The 18,381-nt window shown below is 46.3% G+C and overlaps 1 protein-coding gene across 1 annotated transcript in view; it reads left to right on the plus strand.

The window, feature by feature from the left end:
- The window catches only part of cdc42bpb (CDC42 binding protein kinase beta (DMPK-like)), an 87,760-nt gene that overhangs the window by 26,298 nt on the left and 43,081 nt on the right, over positions 1-18,381 (plus strand). The window contains 15 exon segments of the mRNA XM_083790010.1: positions 795-878; positions 2,347-2,442; positions 2,803-2,951; positions 4,588-4,681; positions 7,521-7,721; positions 9,345-9,593; positions 10,778-11,027; positions 12,214-12,309; positions 13,444-13,478; positions 13,481-13,508; positions 13,511-13,578; positions 14,724-14,966; positions 16,527-16,637; positions 17,281-17,525; positions 18,181-18,286. Of these exon segments, the coding sequence (XP_083646136.1) occupies positions 795-878; positions 2,347-2,442; positions 2,803-2,951; positions 4,588-4,681; positions 7,521-7,721; positions 9,345-9,593; positions 10,778-11,027; positions 12,214-12,309; positions 13,444-13,478; positions 13,481-13,508; positions 13,511-13,578; positions 14,724-14,966; positions 16,527-16,637; positions 17,281-17,525; positions 18,181-18,286 (2,055 nt within the window).

The following is an 18,381-nucleotide window of genomic DNA, read 5'->3' on the forward strand; positions in this document are numbered from 1 at the left end:
GGTAAAATGGTAAATGGTGCATTTATATAGCGCCTTTATCCAAGGCGCTTTACATAGATTGTGCATTACATTCACCCATTCACACACACATTCATACACCGATTGCAGCGGAAGCCATGCAAGGTACCAACCAGCACACCGGGAGCAATTTGGCGTTCAGTGTCTTGCCCAAGGACATTTCAACATGCGGACAGGAGGAGCCGGGATTCGAACCGCCGACCCATGGCTCATTGGACGACCTGCTCTACCTCTTGAGCCACAGCCGCCCCCTGTCTCTCTGCATTCCATGTATGTGTTGTTCTTGCTTACTGTAAATCACTCTGGATTAGGAGCATCTGCTAACGGTCTACATTGTAAATCGTAAGCGGGGTTGGCTGTATTATTATTATTAATTATGCCTCTATGGGTGTGTATTACTCATAGAGGCACAAGCTGCCAAATGCTGGTGTGGCATCGTCATCGTGTCCGCAAGTCTGTGCAGCAACGCACATTGTGGCGGCTGTGGCTCAGGAGGTAGAGCAGGTCGTCCAATGATCCCTGGGTCGGCGGTTCATTGAAATGTTGACATATTATTATTGCTCATAGCAGCTTTAAGTGGTTCACGGAATAGAGCAAACACACAAATAAGGACACGGTCAAACAAGGTCAGAACTTGACTGCAGGGGATTTGTCGTGCTGGTGGTGGTTTGGTTTTCATTAACTGCAACCGATGTTCTTTCCATTATTCGTGTGTGTGCGTGTGCGTGTGCGTGTGTGCGCCTGTGTGTGTGTGTGTGTGTGTGTGCGTGCGTCAGGTGGCGGTCGTGAAGATGAAGAACACGGAACGTGTCTATGCCATGAAGATCCTCAACAAATGGGAGATGTTGAAGAGAGCCGAGGTACCACACAGACACGCCCACTGGCCTACAGACACGCCCACTGGCCTACAGACACACGCCCACTGGCCTACAGACACACGCCCACTGGCCTGCAGACACGCCCACTGGCCTACAGACACACGCCCACTGGCCTGCAGACACGCCCACTGGCCTGCAGACACGCCCACTGGCCTGCAGACACGCCCACTGGCCTACAGACACGCCCACTGGCCTACAGACACGCCCACTGGCCTACAGACACGCCCACTGGCCTGCAGACACGCCCACTGGCCTGCAGACACGCCCACTGGCCTACAGACACGCCCACTGGCCTGCAGACACGCCCACTGGCCTGCAGACACGCCCACTCATATACAGACACACCCACACGACATAAAAAAATAAATAAAAAAAAAGACCGACTTACAGACCGACAATTATTTTGCATATAGTCTTATATTAGAAATGGTGGAAATAGATAATGCTTGTGTATTTTGTTTGTTTTTTCCTCCCCCCTCATTGGCCGGGACTCTCCCTCTCAATGGCTCTCGAGTCACGGCACCCATGTTGAGAAGCACTGCACTCGTGTGTCATGTAATGAAGCGCTGTGATGGCGACATAATAATAATAATAATAATAATAATAGTAATCTTTATTTTCCTGAAGGACGTTCGTCTTCACGGTTCTGTTCGAACGCCCACATGAAAACGACACCCGACACAATACAAAAACACGAGGTTCCCACCGCATGCAGTCTTATCGGCGGGGCAGTTTCTTTGACGATTCTACAATTCTACAAAGCTTGTAGATCTGCTATTTTTAAATAGCTAAAGTATAACATGCTGCTTAAAACACCAAAAGGGAGGGCACGGTGGCACCGCCGGTAGTGCCGTCACCTCAAAGCTAGAAGGTCCTGGGTTCGATTCCCGCTGGTGACGCTGTGGGGGCCTTTCTGTGTGGCGTTTGCATGTTCTCCCCGTTGTCTCACAAAAAACATGCAGTAATCCTTGTCTTTAAACTGCCTCCCCCTGGCCAGCCGGGGCGCCTGATGGAGGGGAATCGGAATAACGTGTTCCTTCCACATGCTATACGTCCAACCAGGGAAACTCCCCCCTGTCAGGTGTAAAGGAGCAACTTGGACACTCAGGCATGAAGGAAGCATGAGTTCAAGTCCGTTGCTCTCCCCTTGTCCCCCATATATGGGGACTAGGTTGGCGGAGGGTGTGTAGAGCCCAGGATCACATTAGATAATTGACACAGGGGTGAGAAATGGGTTACAAAAATCGTGGGATGAAAATTTTAAAGGGGTTCCCCGCCCAGAATGGCTCAATGCCGCAATGATGGCCGAGGGGACAAAACTCCTGCCAAAACGGACCTTACTCCATGGCAAGGTTCTGTATCTTTGTCCAGATGGCACGAGGTTATATCATATTAAAAAAGGATTTATTTTGACATGACGAATACGGTGACGGATTGTTGTCCATTACAGACGGCGTGCTTCAGAGAGGAGAGGAACGTTCTGGTGAACGGAGACTGTCAGTGGATCACCACCCTGCACTACGCCTTCCAGGACGATAACTACCTGGTCAGTACAGTACAGTAGAGTACAGTAGAGTACAGTATACCACCCTGCACTATGCCTTCCAGGACGACAACTACCTGGTGAGTTAGTACTACTCAGGGCTTAGTCGACCAGTTGCATAAAGCCCTAGCGCTACTGCACTGTAGTTATAGTACAGTATAGCACAGTATAGTACAGTGGATCACCACCCTGCACTACGCAACTAACCGCTGCCCACATGTGTGAAAGAGTTAACGTGCCGTCACTCTTTTTCTGCGATCTTGAGCTAAAGAAGTGTGTATATGACGTGGTGTGTGTGTGTGTGTGTGTGTGTGCATGTGTGTGCGTGCATGTGTGTGTGTGTGTGTGTGTGTGTGTTTTCAGTACCTGGTGATGGACTACTACGTGGGTGGAGATCTGTTGACGCTGCTCAGTAAGTTTGAGGACCGTCTCCCAGAAGACATGGCCCGGTTCTACGTGGCCGAGATGGTCCTCGCCGTGCACTCCATCCACCAGCAGCACTACGTGCACAGGTAGGGGCCGTGTGTGCATGTGCGTGTGCGTGTGCGTGTGCGTTTACACTTGCTTGAAAATAGCCGATCTGCAAGCTCACAGCGTGTCGCGCTGCGATCGGCTATTTTCAGCATGCGACGAGGTGTAACAGGACTTATACTGGATCTCTTGTCCACTATAGTCCCTTCCTAACATATTGGTCTAGTTTTTGTCTGTTGACAAAATTGTCAATATATTTGGTCTTAGTTTCAGTCATCATACCGGTAGCTTAGTTTTCACTTAGTTTCCATTTAGTTTTCGTCAGTGAAAAAAATGTAGTCGACAAACATTTTTCGTCTCTGTTCTAGTCAACAAAAACAACACTGGTGTGTGTGTGAGTGTGTGTGTTTACACTTGCTGAAAATAGCCGATATGCAAGCCCACGCAGCGCAACGTGTTGTGAGCTTGTAGATCTGCTGCAAGCATGCAAGTGTTAAATGACTTATACTGGATCTCTTGTCCACTAGTCCCTTCCTAACATATTAGTCTAGTTTTTTTATCTGTAGACGAAATTGTCAGTATATTTTATCATAGCTTAGTTTTCATTTAGTTTCCATTCGGTTTTCGGCGGTGAAAAAAAGGCAGTCGGCGAACGTTTTTCGTCATAGTATTAGTCGAGGAAAACAACACTACAACAGTACTTTTACTTAAGTACTGTACTTAAGTACAATTTTGAGGTATTTGTACTTCACTTCACTATTTCCAATTTCCAATACTTTAAGTTCTACTCCACTTCTACTTCAAAAATTGTACTTTTACTCCACTACAATTATTTGAAATATTTGAGTACTTTTACTTTTAGTACTTTAAGTACATTTTGATGCCACTACTGTTGTACTTTTACTCAAGTACATTGTAACGAAGTAGTTTTTAATTGCATTATTGGTACTTTTACTATAAATAAAAACAATCCTATATACGTGCACGGTACAAACGACATTCTGTACACGAAGGCGAGCGTGCACACGCGCACACACACACACACACACACACACACACACGTTGCCTTTGTCTCATGTGCCTGACGTCGAATTAAAAAAAAGTTCGCTCTGAAAGAATAGCAGACCTAATAGCAGACCTACAAGCTCGTAGCGTGCCACATGGTGCCGCGCTATGAGCTTGTAGATCTGCTATTTTTTCAATAGCTAAAGTATAACATAATGCTTATTTAAAACACCAAAAGGGGTTCCCGCCCAGAATGGGCTAAAGCGCAGCTCAAGACACACCTCTACACTCCGCTGCTTTTAATTGATCTTTTACATTTCTTTTGGTTATTCGTGTCCTCACTGTATTGTATTACTGCTGTTATCTGTCATGTCTTATGCCTCGCTTTTCTTTTCTTTCTTTCTCCATTGGTCTGTAAAGCACTTTGAGTTGCATGAAAGGTGCTACACAAATTGACTATTAATATTGTTGTTGTTATTATTATTACATTATTGTGTGTGTGTGTGTGTGTGTGTGTGTGTGTGTGTGTGTGTGTGTGTGTGTGTGTGTGTGTGTGTGTGTGTGTGTGTGTGTGTGTGTGTGTGTGTGTGTGTGTGTGTGTGTGTGTGTGTGTGTGTGTGTGTGTGTGTGTGCGTGCGTGCGTGCGTGCGTGCGTGCGTGCGTGCGTAACAGGGACCTGAAACCGGACAACGTGTTGCTGGACGTTAACGGACACATTCGACTGGCAGACTTTGGTTCCTGTCTGAAGATGATGGAGGATGGAACGGTAAGGCACACACACACGCACACACGCAAGGTGCATACAAATGGGCGGCAGTGCCAGTGACTCAGCGGTAGAGTGGCCGGTATAGAGCGTCGCAGTCCCGCCCCCTACCAGGGCCCAGGGAATGATTCTCCGTTCATTTTCCTCATAGACATTTCAAAAAGTATTTATTTAAAGACGTTTACACCACGGACAAAGCCAACTCTTGTCGTGACAAATCATGACAACAAACACAATTTTTTGGGCCGAACAAATAATTAGAAAGAAGACAAAAAACGGCAGGTTACAACACTTTTTTATTTTATTTTTGTAATTATTTGTTTGGTCCAAAATATTGTGTTTGTTGTCATGAGTTGTCACGACTCGAGTTGGCTTTGTCCGCGGCGTAACCGTCTTTAAATAAATACCTTTTGAAATGTCTATGGGAAAAATGCATTGGGAATCATTTCCTGGGCCTGGCGTCGTCATGAAAGGGGGTGGGACTGCGACGCTCTATAGTTTGCCGGATGTGAACGGTGAGGTTCCCGATTCGATCCCTGTGGGCTCCCCCAGAGTTAGTGTCGAGGTGTCCTTGAGACAAGACTCCCTAATCGAATGTAATGCCCAATCTATGTAAAGCGCTTTGGATAAAAAGCGCTATATAAAATGCACCATTTACCATTTACAGTAGTCAAGTCTACTGAAGACGTGTTTGGGTTTAGTTTAGTTTTGGGTTTTTTTCCTCCTGCCGAGACACAAGTTGTTGCTGACTTTGTAATTATGTTAACCCATTTAGACCTGCGGACGATTCTACAAATGTCTTCTAAATCCTGATAGTTTTCTGAAAAACTCATGTTTCCGTGTCATTTTCATACAAAGGAACCCTAGAATGATCAGTATTTGGTCGCCGACCCCCATCTGAAAATATGTTGTTCCAGGGACCTCCCAGAAGCGAAGTTTTAAGTTGAAAACGCGCAAGATATGCGCCACATATTCATGATTAAAAAAAAAAATTGCAGACCTACAAGCTCGTAGCGCGGCACCGAGAGCTTGTAGATCTGCTATTTTTCAATAGCTAAATTATAAAATAATGTTTAAAACACCAAAAGGGGTTCCCTGCCCAACATGGGTTAATATGGCCACCTAGCACCATGGTATTAGGCTTGGGTTGTGTGTGTGTGGTTTCTTACTAGTGTGCCGAGTGCTGACTCGGCCCTACTCAGCATTCACCACTCGGCCTTCGTGTTCTCCGCAAAAAGAAAAAGACAAAAAGAAAGAAAGACTGAACGACTTCTCTTATCCGGCAGGTTGAACTTGAGTCTATTCATTCCAGTGGGGTTTTCGTCGTTACTAAATAACTAAAGACGAAAAATGTTTGTCGACTCCCCTTTTTCCACTGATGGAAAACTAAATGGAAACTAAATGAGAACTAAGCTATGATGACTAAAACTAAGACTATTATAATATTGACAATTTTGTCAACAGACACAAACTAGACTAAAATGTTAGGAAGGTACTGGTGGACAATAGATCCAGTATAAGTCATTTTACTCTTGGTTGCATGCTGCAAATAACAGATTTGCTATTTTACATTTGCTATATATACATTTGCTATTTTCAGCAAATGTAAAAACAGTCATTACGATGGCATCAAGGCCCGCCAAAATAAATTTTTGTTGATTAAATCAACTGTAGATTTAGTCGACTAAATCTAGACTATCACTAAGACATTCCAGGTGACCAAAAAGTGACTGAAACTAAATGAAAACTATTCAAGAGACACTGACTAAACCAAAAATCTACATTTGCTGCCAAAACCAGCACTGGTTGAGTATTCATTCCAATGGAAGAGTGAACGTGAAGTCGTGAACACAGCTTCTGAATCATTCGTTATTTATAGTCACAGAATATTGTCAGAATAATGTACAAATGTGGGAATACTGTACATTTCTTACTCAGAATTGTCTTCACCAATGTGTTTGTAAAGGTGTCTAGTAACACATGCCACATTGGTTTCTATTCAGCCACCCGAGGGGAAGTTTTGACAGCTGCTGAAAGTTGGGGTACCAAAGTTGGGGTACCATCAACAACCAATATAAGGCAAAATTTTCTAAATTTTGCTTTAAGTAGCATGTGACATGTCAAACTAGGGGGGTTTTTATCATTCCGAATCCATTCCAAGCATTAGTTTTGCACGAGAAACACTCCTCGGGCTAAAAAACTGCCATAGCCATAAAACGAATGCTTGGAATGTCTTCAATATTACTTTCCAAAAGTAGATGGGTCAATGACATTCTGTCTGTTATAAAACATAGTGTACTTGTCTTGAAGGCTCTAAAAGATACTGGTTCTGTTCGGATTCATAGTGGGCTCGATAAGAACCCGGCTCGATAAGCCTGAACCTAAAAATTAACAAGCTCTAATATTTAGACCATTGTTTCCTACATTTTTGTTTTGAATTATTATTATCATTTCAAAACATTTTCAAAAATACATTCCCAAAAAAGCATTCCTCCCCCCCCCCCCATGAATTAAAAACGAATTAAACTATTTTCCCCCCAGTAATTTCATGAGGAAATCAAAGCAAAATCTTAAGAAATTCCATAAATTAGAAAACAAATGTTTTAAGTACTAGTGAAAATCTACAAGCTCACATCTACAAAAGTCTACACGCTCAGATCTACAAGCTCAGATCTACAAGCTCAGATCTACAAGCTCAGATCTGCCACTCGTTTGGGTCCCCGGGAGGAGACATCATACATTTCTCTTTCGGGCCACGGGGCTAAAACGTTTGGGACTTGGACTACAAGTATAATGTGGACTACAAGTGTAATGGCGTCTCTGTGTGTGTGTGTTTGTGCAGGTGCAGTCGTCGGTGGCGGTGGGCACTCCGGACTACATCTCCCCAGAGATCCTGCAAGCCATGGAGGACGGGATGGGCCGCTACGGGCCCGAGTGTGACTGGTGGTCGCTGGGCGTGTGTGTGTACGAGATGCTGTTTGGAGAGACCCCCTTCTACGCCGAGAGCCTGGTGGAGACCTACGGCAAGATCATGAACCATGAGGTAACAGGCGGCGTGCACCGCACGCATGCACGCACGGCACCCACGCACGCATGCACGCACACAGACACACGCTTCTACGCAGAGACCCGGGTGGAGACCTACGGCAAGATCATGAGGTATAGCAAGCAAGCAAGCAAGCACGCACACACATACACGTGCGCACATACACACACACACACGCCCTTCTACGCAGAGAGCCGGGTGGAAACATACGGCAAGATCATGTACATGCGCACGCACGCACGCACGCACACACACACACACTATACCAGTGGTCCGATTAAACAGTGAGTCAGTGGCCGCGTTTATATGCAGGCTGATCATTCCGAATAAATACTTCCGAATGAAATACTTCGGAAGTAATGTTTTTTGCTGCGAGTTTCCATGGGAAATGGTCATTCTGAATGAACGTTTACATGGACGTTGTCATTGGTGTGATATATAAGCCATGACACATGTTATTTCATGTGAAACTACGCCATCTGTTGGACACATAAAATATAGGCAGTTCATTCAGTATAGCCTATGTCTCAACAATACAAACATTAGCCTACAGACGAAAGACCATACTTTGAAATCCCATCATTTCATTCCGCTGCAGCTTTTGGGCTGCTGGTTGGATAGTAGCCCTGGTCCAGTGCTTACAGCGAGTCTCTCTCGCTGTAAGCACTGGACCAGAGAGAGAGAGAGAGAGAGAGAGAGAGAACGCACGCACACACACACACACACACACACACACACACACACACACACACACACACACACACACACACACACACACACAAAGCAGTAAAACGCATTTATCAACTTTTCGCTGCGCACCTCACAAGGTTATTGGATTTATTTGTGCTTTGTCTTTGCACAATGCACGTAGGCATAGCCTACATTGTGTAAGTAAGAGCTGATCTACAGGCTGACAACGTGCCCCACATAATAGCGTATTCTTGGGACTGCGTGCGTGCGTGTGTGTGTGTGTGTGTGTGTGTGTGTGCGCGCGTGCGCGTGCGCAGGGCTGACTTCGGATTTAAAGTTTTTGTAGGTGTTTACATGACAACGTTTAATAGGATTTAACTTCTATTCGGAATGAAAAGGGGATTTAACTGCTCATGTAAACGTAGCCACTGATTTGTGAATCGTGGAGCTCAAGAAGCGCATCGCGGGGGGGGGGGGGGGGGGGTTAGTGAAATTTGTCAAAATGCTAGCAGATCTACAAGCTCTGCGACATGGCATGCTAACTATTTCACTATTTAGTTAAAAGAAAAAATGCTTTGTTCTAGCCCTAGTCTAGCCTTGGAAACCCAGCTGTTTTTATTTATTTCTATGGAGAAAAAGAAAAGTCTGGGGCCGAGTCCACTTCAATTCGGCATAGAGTAACGCAAACGGCGCTCCCTCTCTGCTGATTATTGATTCGTCTGCACGAATTGACGCACACATGTACAGACACACACACACACACTCTCTCTCTGTCGCTCTAATCTCATGTCCTGCAGCTGCGTCTAGTTTCTCCCGGCGGATCCTGCCGGGAGCTGCCTATATGCCATAGGGCTAGACTGGAACTCACCTACAGTATGCTCTCTAAGTCTGAACCCTGTCTGTCTGTCCGTCCCGTCCGTCTGTCCCCAGGAGCGTTTCCAGTTCCCTTCTCACGTGGCGGACGTCTCGGAGGACGCCAAGGACCTGATCCGCAGCCTGATCTGCTCGCGGGACCGCCGCCTGGGCCAGCGGGGCATCGAGGACTTCAAGGCCCACCCGTTCTTCCGCGGCGTGGACTGGGACAACATCCGCTCGCTGGAGGCCCCCTACGTCCCCGACGTGTCCTCGCCCTCCGACACGTCCAACTTCGACGTGGACGAGGACATCCTCAAGAACCCGGTTAGTCGAAATTATTTAAAAAAAATATATATCTTCAAAACCCTGACGGTTTTCTGAAAAACCTAAAAAGCAAAAGGGGGTTCCCGCCCAAAATGGGTTAACACTTCTACTACATAACCTGTTTTACACACTATCTAATCCATGTTTTGCTGCTGCTTACTACCCTATAAGCCCGCTATTTGTTTTATGTGTTTTAGAGAGTGTACAAATGGAACCATACGGACCCTAACGGGTCCATTTGGTTCCATGTGCACACTCTCAGAGTTACAGACCCATAAGGGTCCATTTGGTTACAAACTATCATTTTGCTGGGGACCCCCTGGAACTCCCTCAAGGACCGCTGAGGGTCCCCCGGACCCCACTTTGAGAACCACTGAGCTAAACGACAAGATTAAAAGGCCAGAGTCTACAAATGTCTTCTAAATCCTGACAGTTGCCTGTCGCTTCTTTTGGGCTTTGTTTTCATAGACCTGGTTTGCTTTTTATTCTCACAAAATCTGGCAGCCCTGCTCAGTCACAATATCCCAGTAAACGTCAGATACACGTCAGAAATGGCAGATCTACAAGCTCACAACGCATTGTAGATCAGCTACTTTCTAGGGATGGGATCTATTATGTCTAAATAGATTTTTTGTATATATATATATATATGGCTCTACTGCCATCCAATGGTTGACCACAGTAAGTGCATTTCAGCAATTCTTGTTGTTTCACCAATGTTTAATTTATCTTAAATTCAATTAAATGTAGTTAAAAATATATTTTATCATGAACATTAGTGAGGACTAATTACCGTATATGAAGATAGATTGAAAAGTGGTGAAGTGGTCCCTTAACCCATTTTGGGCTGGAACCCCTTTTGGTTTGGTAAACATTATGTTATAATTTAGCTATTGTAAAATAGCAGATCTACAAGCTCATAGCGCGGCACTCGGTGCCGCGCTACAAGCTTGTAGGTCTGCTTGTTTTGAAAATTTGTGAAAAAAAAAATTCAGAGAAAGTTTTTAACTTAAATCTTTGCTACTGGGATGTCCCTGGAACAACATATTTTCAGATGGAGGTCGGCGGTCAATTACATAATAATCTTATATTCAAAGATATCTCACAACGGGTAAGGGCTATAGTGTGTTAAATGGACCGAACTAAAGTGCACTTTGCTTTTTTGCCTCCTATACAACATCCAGGACGTGGGGCCTCCGGTCAGCCACACGGGCTTCAGCGGACACCACCTTCCCTTCGTGGGCTTCACCTACACCACGGACAGCTGCTTCTGTGACGGAGGAAACTCCTCCTCCTACTCCAACAACTCCTCCTCCTCCACCTCGGTGGCGGCGGGGGAGGCGGGCGGCGGCGGCGAGGAGGAGGTGGAGGCCTTCCAGAGGAGGATCCGGAGGCTTGAGGAGGAGAAGCGAGAGCTCAACCGCAAACTGCAAGGTGAGTCGACGCCGTCGTGAGCTTGTAGATCGGCTATTTTCAGCAAGTGTAAAAATGACTGGATCTCTCGTCCACTATAGTCCCTTCCAAACATTTTAGTCTAATGATAATAATAATAATAAAACTTTATTTGTATAGCACCTTTCACGACATGAAATGCAGCTCAAAGTGCTTTACAGAGCAATGGAGAAAAAGAAAGAAAAGCAAGGCATAAACATTAAAAAACAAGCAGTAATGCAAAAAATAAAAGCAATGGTGTAGAAGTGGGTCTTGAGCTGTGCTTTAAAAATGTCTACAGAGTCTAGTTTGTATTTGTCGACGGAATTGTCAGTATATTTAGTCTCAGTCGTCATAGCTTAGTTTTCATTCAGTTTCCATTTAGTTTTCGTCTGTGAAAAAAAGGTAGTCGACGGACATTTTTCGTCTTAGTTTCAATCGACACTGGACTGAGCGTTTTGGCGATTTTCGTCAGCGTTGGATAAAAGTAACTCGCACTTTTTTTAGTAGGAGCCAATTTCATTAAGATCGTGATCTGGGCGTCGCTTGGTGTTGACCCATTTAGACCTGAGACGATGTCTTCTAAATCCTGACAGTTTTCTGAAAAAGTTTCTATATCGGTGGTTCTCTCTCTGAAAATATGATGTTCCAGGGATCCCCCCCCCCCCCAAGAAGCAAATATTTGAGTTAAAAACGTCCGCTCTGAGGGGCACGGTGGCACAGTTGGTAGTGCTGTTGCCTCACAGCTAGAAGGTCCTGGGTTCGATTCCCGCTCGGGACGCTGTGGGTGCTGGCGGCGTGTTTCCTCCTCCGCGTCATCAGTGCCCATACCCGAGGCGGGGTTGGCGAAAGGGCCTTTCTGTGTGGAGTTTGCATGTTCTCCCCGTGTCCCATAGGGTAGGTACCCTAGATCCTGGTCTCTAAACTGCCTCCCCCTGGCCAGCCGGGGCGCCTGATGGAGGGGAAAGGAACTGGCAGTCCCTCAGTCAAATTTAGTCACATTTACATGAGCGAAAGTGTTGGCTTCAAAATATTATTTACCACATCTACTTAGCTCACAATGTGTCACATCCCGACACATTGTTCTATTGGAGAAAAAAAAGTTATATTTTCATTGATGATAGTGTGTGTGTGTGTGTGTGTGTGTGTGTGTGTGTGTGTGCACGCGTGTGTGCGTGCATGCATATAGAGTCCCCGGCCAGGGGAGGAGCAGGGACTCTGTCCAGAGATCGAGAGATGAAGAAACTCAACGAGGAAATAGAACGACTGAAAAAGAAACTGGCAGGTCAGACACACACACACTCACACACACACACACACACACTCACTGACTCACTGTAACAATCGCCCTCTTCACAGCAAGGCAAATCATTAACTAAGGAATAAATCAGCAGCATCATGAGGTTTTTCTCCGAACACTTTATGCAGAGATGCTTAAATAACGTAATGGACAGAATCAAAGGGTGGACAGTACACACTTCACAAGTGACGTCTCACCCTGTCTCTTTCCCCTATGAACAAAATACACAAGAAACAAGAAAAACTAACTCAAACCGACAGTCACAAACTCAACCCCCCCGCCCCCCTGCTCCCGCTCCAAACCAGTCCCAAAGTCAGCGGAAACGCAAACTTCACTCTGAAATAAAACCAAGAATAAAGACCGCGTCCGATCCACTTCGTGCGCACGCGAGAGTCTACAGCAGTTTAACCCATTTTGGACTGAGGTCGATAAAAAAAAAGGCTTCTAAATCCTACAGTGTAAAAAAATTCTGAAAAACTCGGTAGCACGCTATGAGCTTGTAGGTCTGCTGTTTTTCAATAGCTAAATTATACGAGGGGGGGGGGGGGGTCGCCAAATTATTTTGGGGGGTCCCGAATTTATTTCAAATATTATTATTATTTATTTTTTTCTTTGCAACTGAATGGCTGGAAAGTTGAAATGAAGAGTTTACATATAGTACACATAGCACATGCATACACCTTCCCTAATGATTATATCTGGTTTCAGTATTTATGTATGGTGTATTGTCTCTATTATTAAGGTTATTGTAGCAGTCAATTTATATTGGGGGTCGGGAGGGGGCGGGGCTTGCCAAAGCATTCCCGGTTTAGAACGCTGAGAACCCCTGCCCTAGTACACTTGGGTGGTGGCATCAATCAGTCACTGACACCTGTCAATCACCCCTGTACCAGACCCGTTACCTTTCACAAATGAATAGGAAAGAACAAGACTCTCACAATCCACAATGTGGATGCATTGAAAGATAACATGCGCAGAAAGATAAAGCAGAACGACATTGATAATGTGCTTTTGTCACAAACAACACACACACACACACACACACACACACACACAGACAGACGGTGTTGTAAAAAAACCGACTGAATGAAGCCCCGCCCCTCTCCTGGGTTTTCCTAGACTCCGATAGGCTGGAACACCAGCTGGAGGAGGCGGGGTGACGCTACGGCAGGACTACGAGAGCTCCGCTCCAAGATCAAAGCCCTGGACAAACAGCTGAAGACCCTGAGACAGGACAAGGACGACGTGCACAAGGTAACACGCACGCACGCACACACACACGCGCACACACACACACGCGCGCGCACACACACGCACACGTTTACGCGCGCGCACACACACACGCACGCGCGTGCACACAGGTACAGGCTTTAGTTTCCGACAGTCATTAGACCGACAACCTATACCTCAAACCAGTGTCGTTTTCGTCGACTAACACTGACAAAAAATGTTCGTCGGCTACCTTTTTCCACTGACGAAAACGTCATAAAAACTAAGCCATGATGACTAAAACTATATGACTAAATATACTGTTGATTTTGTCAACAAATACAAACTAGACTAAAATGTTAGAAAGGGACTAGTGGGACTATAAGTCCTTTTACAATTGGTTGCATGCTGAAAATAGCAGATTGGCTGCGGACCCCCATCTGAAAATATGTTGTTCCAGGGACTGAAAGAATATGTATATTCAAAGATTTGAGGAACATTTTCACGCTCTTTCAAAAATGGCAGACCTACAAGCTCATAGCACGGCGGGCACTCGGTGCCGTGCTATGAGCTTGCAGATCTGCTATTTTCCAATAGCTAAAACATAACATAACTCTCTCTGAGTCTCTGGCAGTTTCTGAAGATGCAGTCCCATGGTAGCTTGAAGGAGAAATAATCACACTCCTCTTCTCCTCTCCTCCTCCTCTCCTCCTCCTCCTCCTCCTCCTCCTCCCCCTCCTCCTCCCCTTCTCCTCTCCTCCTCTTCTCCTCTCCTCCTCCTCTCTTCTCCTCTCCTCCTCCTCTTCTCCTCCCCCTCCTCCTCTTCTCCTCTCCTCCTCCTCCTTCTCCTCCTCCTCTCTCCTCCTCCTCTCCTCTCCTCTCCTCTCCTCTCCTCTCCTCTCCTCTCCTCTCCTCTCCTCTCCTCTCCTCTCCTCTCCTCTCCTCTCCTCTCTCTCCTCTCCTCCTCCTCCTCTCCTCTCCCCCTCCTCCTCTTCTCCTCTCCTCCTTCTCTTCTCCTCTCCTCCTCCTCCTCTCTCCTCTCCTTCTCCTCCTCTCCCCCTCCTCCTCCTCTTCTCCTCTTCTCCTCCTCCTCCTCTTCTCCTCTCCTCCTCCTCCTCTCCCCCTCCTCCTCTTCTCCTCTCCTCCTTCTCCTCTCCTCCTCCTCCTCCTCCTCCTCCTCTCCTCCTCAGCAACTGTCAGAGTCTCTGGAGCGTCTGAAGGCTCAGTCCAAGGAGCTGAAGGAGTCGCACGGTGCGCGGCGCCTGGCGGTCCAGGAGTTCAGCTCTCTGTCGGAGCAGACGTCGGAGCTGCGCTCGGCCAAGCAGCGGCTCGTCCGCCAGCTGCGCGACCGCGACGACGAGGCGGACGCCGCCGGCCAAAAGATGGACGCCATGAAGCAGGATGTCCGGAAGGCGGACCGCGCCCGCAAGGAGGTATACTACTAGGGCATTCACCTTCTAGTCTTTTTTTTTTACTAGTCGACTAGTGGTTTAACTACATATTACATTATTATTATTTTTGGAATTAAATATTTGTACATTTAAAAATGTGTATATTGGTGGCTATTACTATAATCTACCTGATCTACACAATCGGGGGGAAACTTTTTGATTTTATTATTATTTTTTCTCATCAACTAGTACCATCAAGGTCGACTAGTGGATTTACTAGTCGACTAGTAGAATAGTCGACTATTCAACTAGTCGACTAGTTGAATAGTCGACTATTCTACTAGTCGACTAGTTGAATAGTCGACTAGATGAATAGTCGACTATTCAACTAGTCGACTAGTTGAATAGTCGACTATTCTACTAGTCGACTAGTTGAATAGTCGACTAGATGAATAGTCGACTAGATGAATAGTCGACTATTCTACTAGTCGACTAGTTGAATAGTCGACTAGTTGAATAGTCGACTAGATGAATAGTCGACTAGTTGCTTAAAGCCCTGCAAGGACGTAGGACTACTAGTGCTCAGTGTTGATTATGACAGCAAATTTAGTCTAAGTTAGTCTAGTTTTTAGTTGACTGAATATCATGAGATTTCCAGTCGACTAAATCTACATTAGATTTTGTTGGCTAAAATGTGTTTTGGGGCGGGCCTCGATGCCGTCGTAATGACCGATTTTACACTTGCTGATAATAGCCGATCTTCAAGCTCACAACGTGTCACGCTGCGACGCGCTGTGAGCTTGTAGATGGGCTATTTTCTGCATGCAACCAAGTGTAAAATAACTTGTCTTTTACTTATACTGGATCTCTTGTCCACTAGTCCCTTCCTAACATTTGTGTTATTGCTATTGTCAGCAAGTGTAAAAGCAGCCATCAAGGCCCGCCGAAATACATTTTAGTCGACTAAATCAACTGTAGATTTAGTCGACTGAAACTAGACTAAAGGGAAGTCCATACTATCTACGACCATCAAACTTTTCGTCTGAAAGCTCCGGTACAACTACAACATGACGTCACTCACAACTTCTGAAACGCATTCCTCAGAATTTTTGTTCTGAAAGCTGCACTCCCGTATGATGTGACTCTCCGAACTCTACTTCGGAGAAGAAATTAAAGTCTGATCTTTCCGACGAAAAGTTCGGTGGTCGGAGAGAGTATGGACTGCCCTTAACACTAGACTAACGCTAAAACATTCCAGGTGACTAAAACTAAACCATTCAAGAGACTATGACTAAAACTGAAATCTAAATGTGCTGCCAAAAACACTGTATGTGCCACTCACTATGGTCGTCCCCCGATCATTTCCACCGCCATGCGGTCTAAAAAGTTACATTTCCTTCTCGTTGTCGCTGACGGTCTGACACCATCTTGATCCCCGTCGTCCTCCATGGGACACGAATGCATTGAGTTGATATTATATGAAACAAAATGACTCACGAGCCGGGAAACAAATCCTTCCTACAGGGCATCAAATTGCTCAGGGCCGGCATTGCATATGTACAGAAAAGTGACCTGTGTGCGTGTGTGTGTGTGCGTGCACAGCTGGAGGCACAGGTGGAGGAGTTGAAGGCGGAGGCGTCTAAAGAGAGGAAGCTTCGTGAACATTCAGAGATCTTCTCCAAACAGCTGGAAGCTGAAATACAAACACTGAAGGTCAGAGGTCCCTCTCCTCTCCTCTCCTCTCCTCTCCTCTCCTCTCCTCTCCTCTCCTCTCCTCTCCTCTCCTCTCCTCTCCTCTCCTCTCCTCTCCTCTCCTCTCCTCTCCTCTCCTCTCCTCTCCTCTCCTCTCCCAGGACGGAGATTAATCAAAAGTTCCGCCTTTAATCATATCATAACCGAGCGCACCAGTCTACATGCTGGTATAGCGTCGATTGAGCAACATTCAATGTCATTTCCGGGTTGGGACGTCATCCAAAGTGGTCCCCCTCCATTTCAGTGGATGGGAGGAAAAATCTTCGAACTCTTGATCTAAGTCAATTCTAACCAAAGATTGTGTTTTTGACTGCCCATTTTGGCTACATCTAGCTACTTCTAGCTACTTCCAAAATGGCATGGAGCAACCTTGAAATAGGCCCTGAAGCTGCTAATCGCTGGGCAACCTGATTTAATGGTTCCAAATACCCCAGAGCGTTCGGGGTGTTAACATGCCACTGTTGTTGCCGAACATTAGGACAAAAATAGTAGATAGTGTCCAAGCCGTAGTTTTCGACTTTGACGTGTTTTGACGTGCATGCATGTTTGTGTGCCTGTCCGTGCGTGTGTGCGTGCCTGTGTGTTTGTGTACGTATGCGTGCAGGTGAAACAGGGGGGAGGCGTGTCGGGCGGCGGCGGCGGAGGCCTGGAGGAGGTGTGTAAGCTGAAGACGGAGCTGGACAAGAAGGTGGTGTTCTACGAGGAGGAGCTGCTCAGCAGGGAGACGTCTCACTCGTCGGAGGTGAAGGGTCTGAGGAAGGAGCTCCACCACTCTGAGGGCCTCGCGCTGTCCCTCAACAAGGAGCTGCTGGTGCTCAAGGACAAGCTGGACAAGGCCAACAGAGACAGGTGGGTGGAAGGCTACGCTAGGCTAGGCTACACTAGGTTAGGCCTATACATACAAACTGGACAAGGCCAACAGAGACAGGTGGGTGGAAGGCTACGCTAGGCTAGGCTACACTAGGTTAGGCCTATACATACAAACTGGACAAGGCCAACAGAGACAGGTGGGTGGAAGGCTAGGCTAGGCTACACACTAGGTTACATACAAACTGGACAAGGCCAACCGAGACAGGTGGGTGGAAGGCTAGGCTAGGCAACACACTAGGTTACATACAAACTGGACAAGGCCAACCGAGACAGGTGGGTGGAAGGCTACGCTACGCTAGGCTAGGTTAGGCTACACTAGGTTACATACAAGCTGGACAAGGCCAACCGAGACAGGTGGGTGGAAGGCTACGCTACGCTAGGCTAGGTTAGGCTACACTAGGTTACATACAAGCTGGACAAGGCCAACCGAGACAGGTGGGTGGAAGGCTACGCTAGGCTATATATGCTACACACTAGGTTAAATACAAGCTGGACACACGCTTACATGCTAGATGTTCATAAACGAGAGTTTGCTGCACCTTGTTTTATTATTAAAATGCCTGTAGCTCTACTTCATTGTGTGTGTGTGTGTGTGTGTGTGTGTGTGTGTGTGTGTGTGTGTGTGTGTGTGTAGACAAGCGGAGCTGGACGACGCTGTAACGGCTCTGAAGGAGAAGCACGAGCGAGAGAGAAACATCCTGACTGAAGACAACCGCAAGCTAACAGCAGAGACAGACCGGGTACTGAGACACTCTGTTACTAACAGAACATTGTATTGTCACTATAGTCTCACTATGGCCCAGACTGTACTGAGACACTCTGTTACTAACAGAAC

This window comes from Protomyctophum parallelum (genome assembly GCF_964188405.1).
Source record: "Protomyctophum parallelum genome assembly, chromosome: 19".
Lineage (NCBI taxonomy): Eukaryota > Metazoa > Chordata > Actinopteri > Myctophiformes > Myctophidae > Protomyctophum > Protomyctophum parallelum.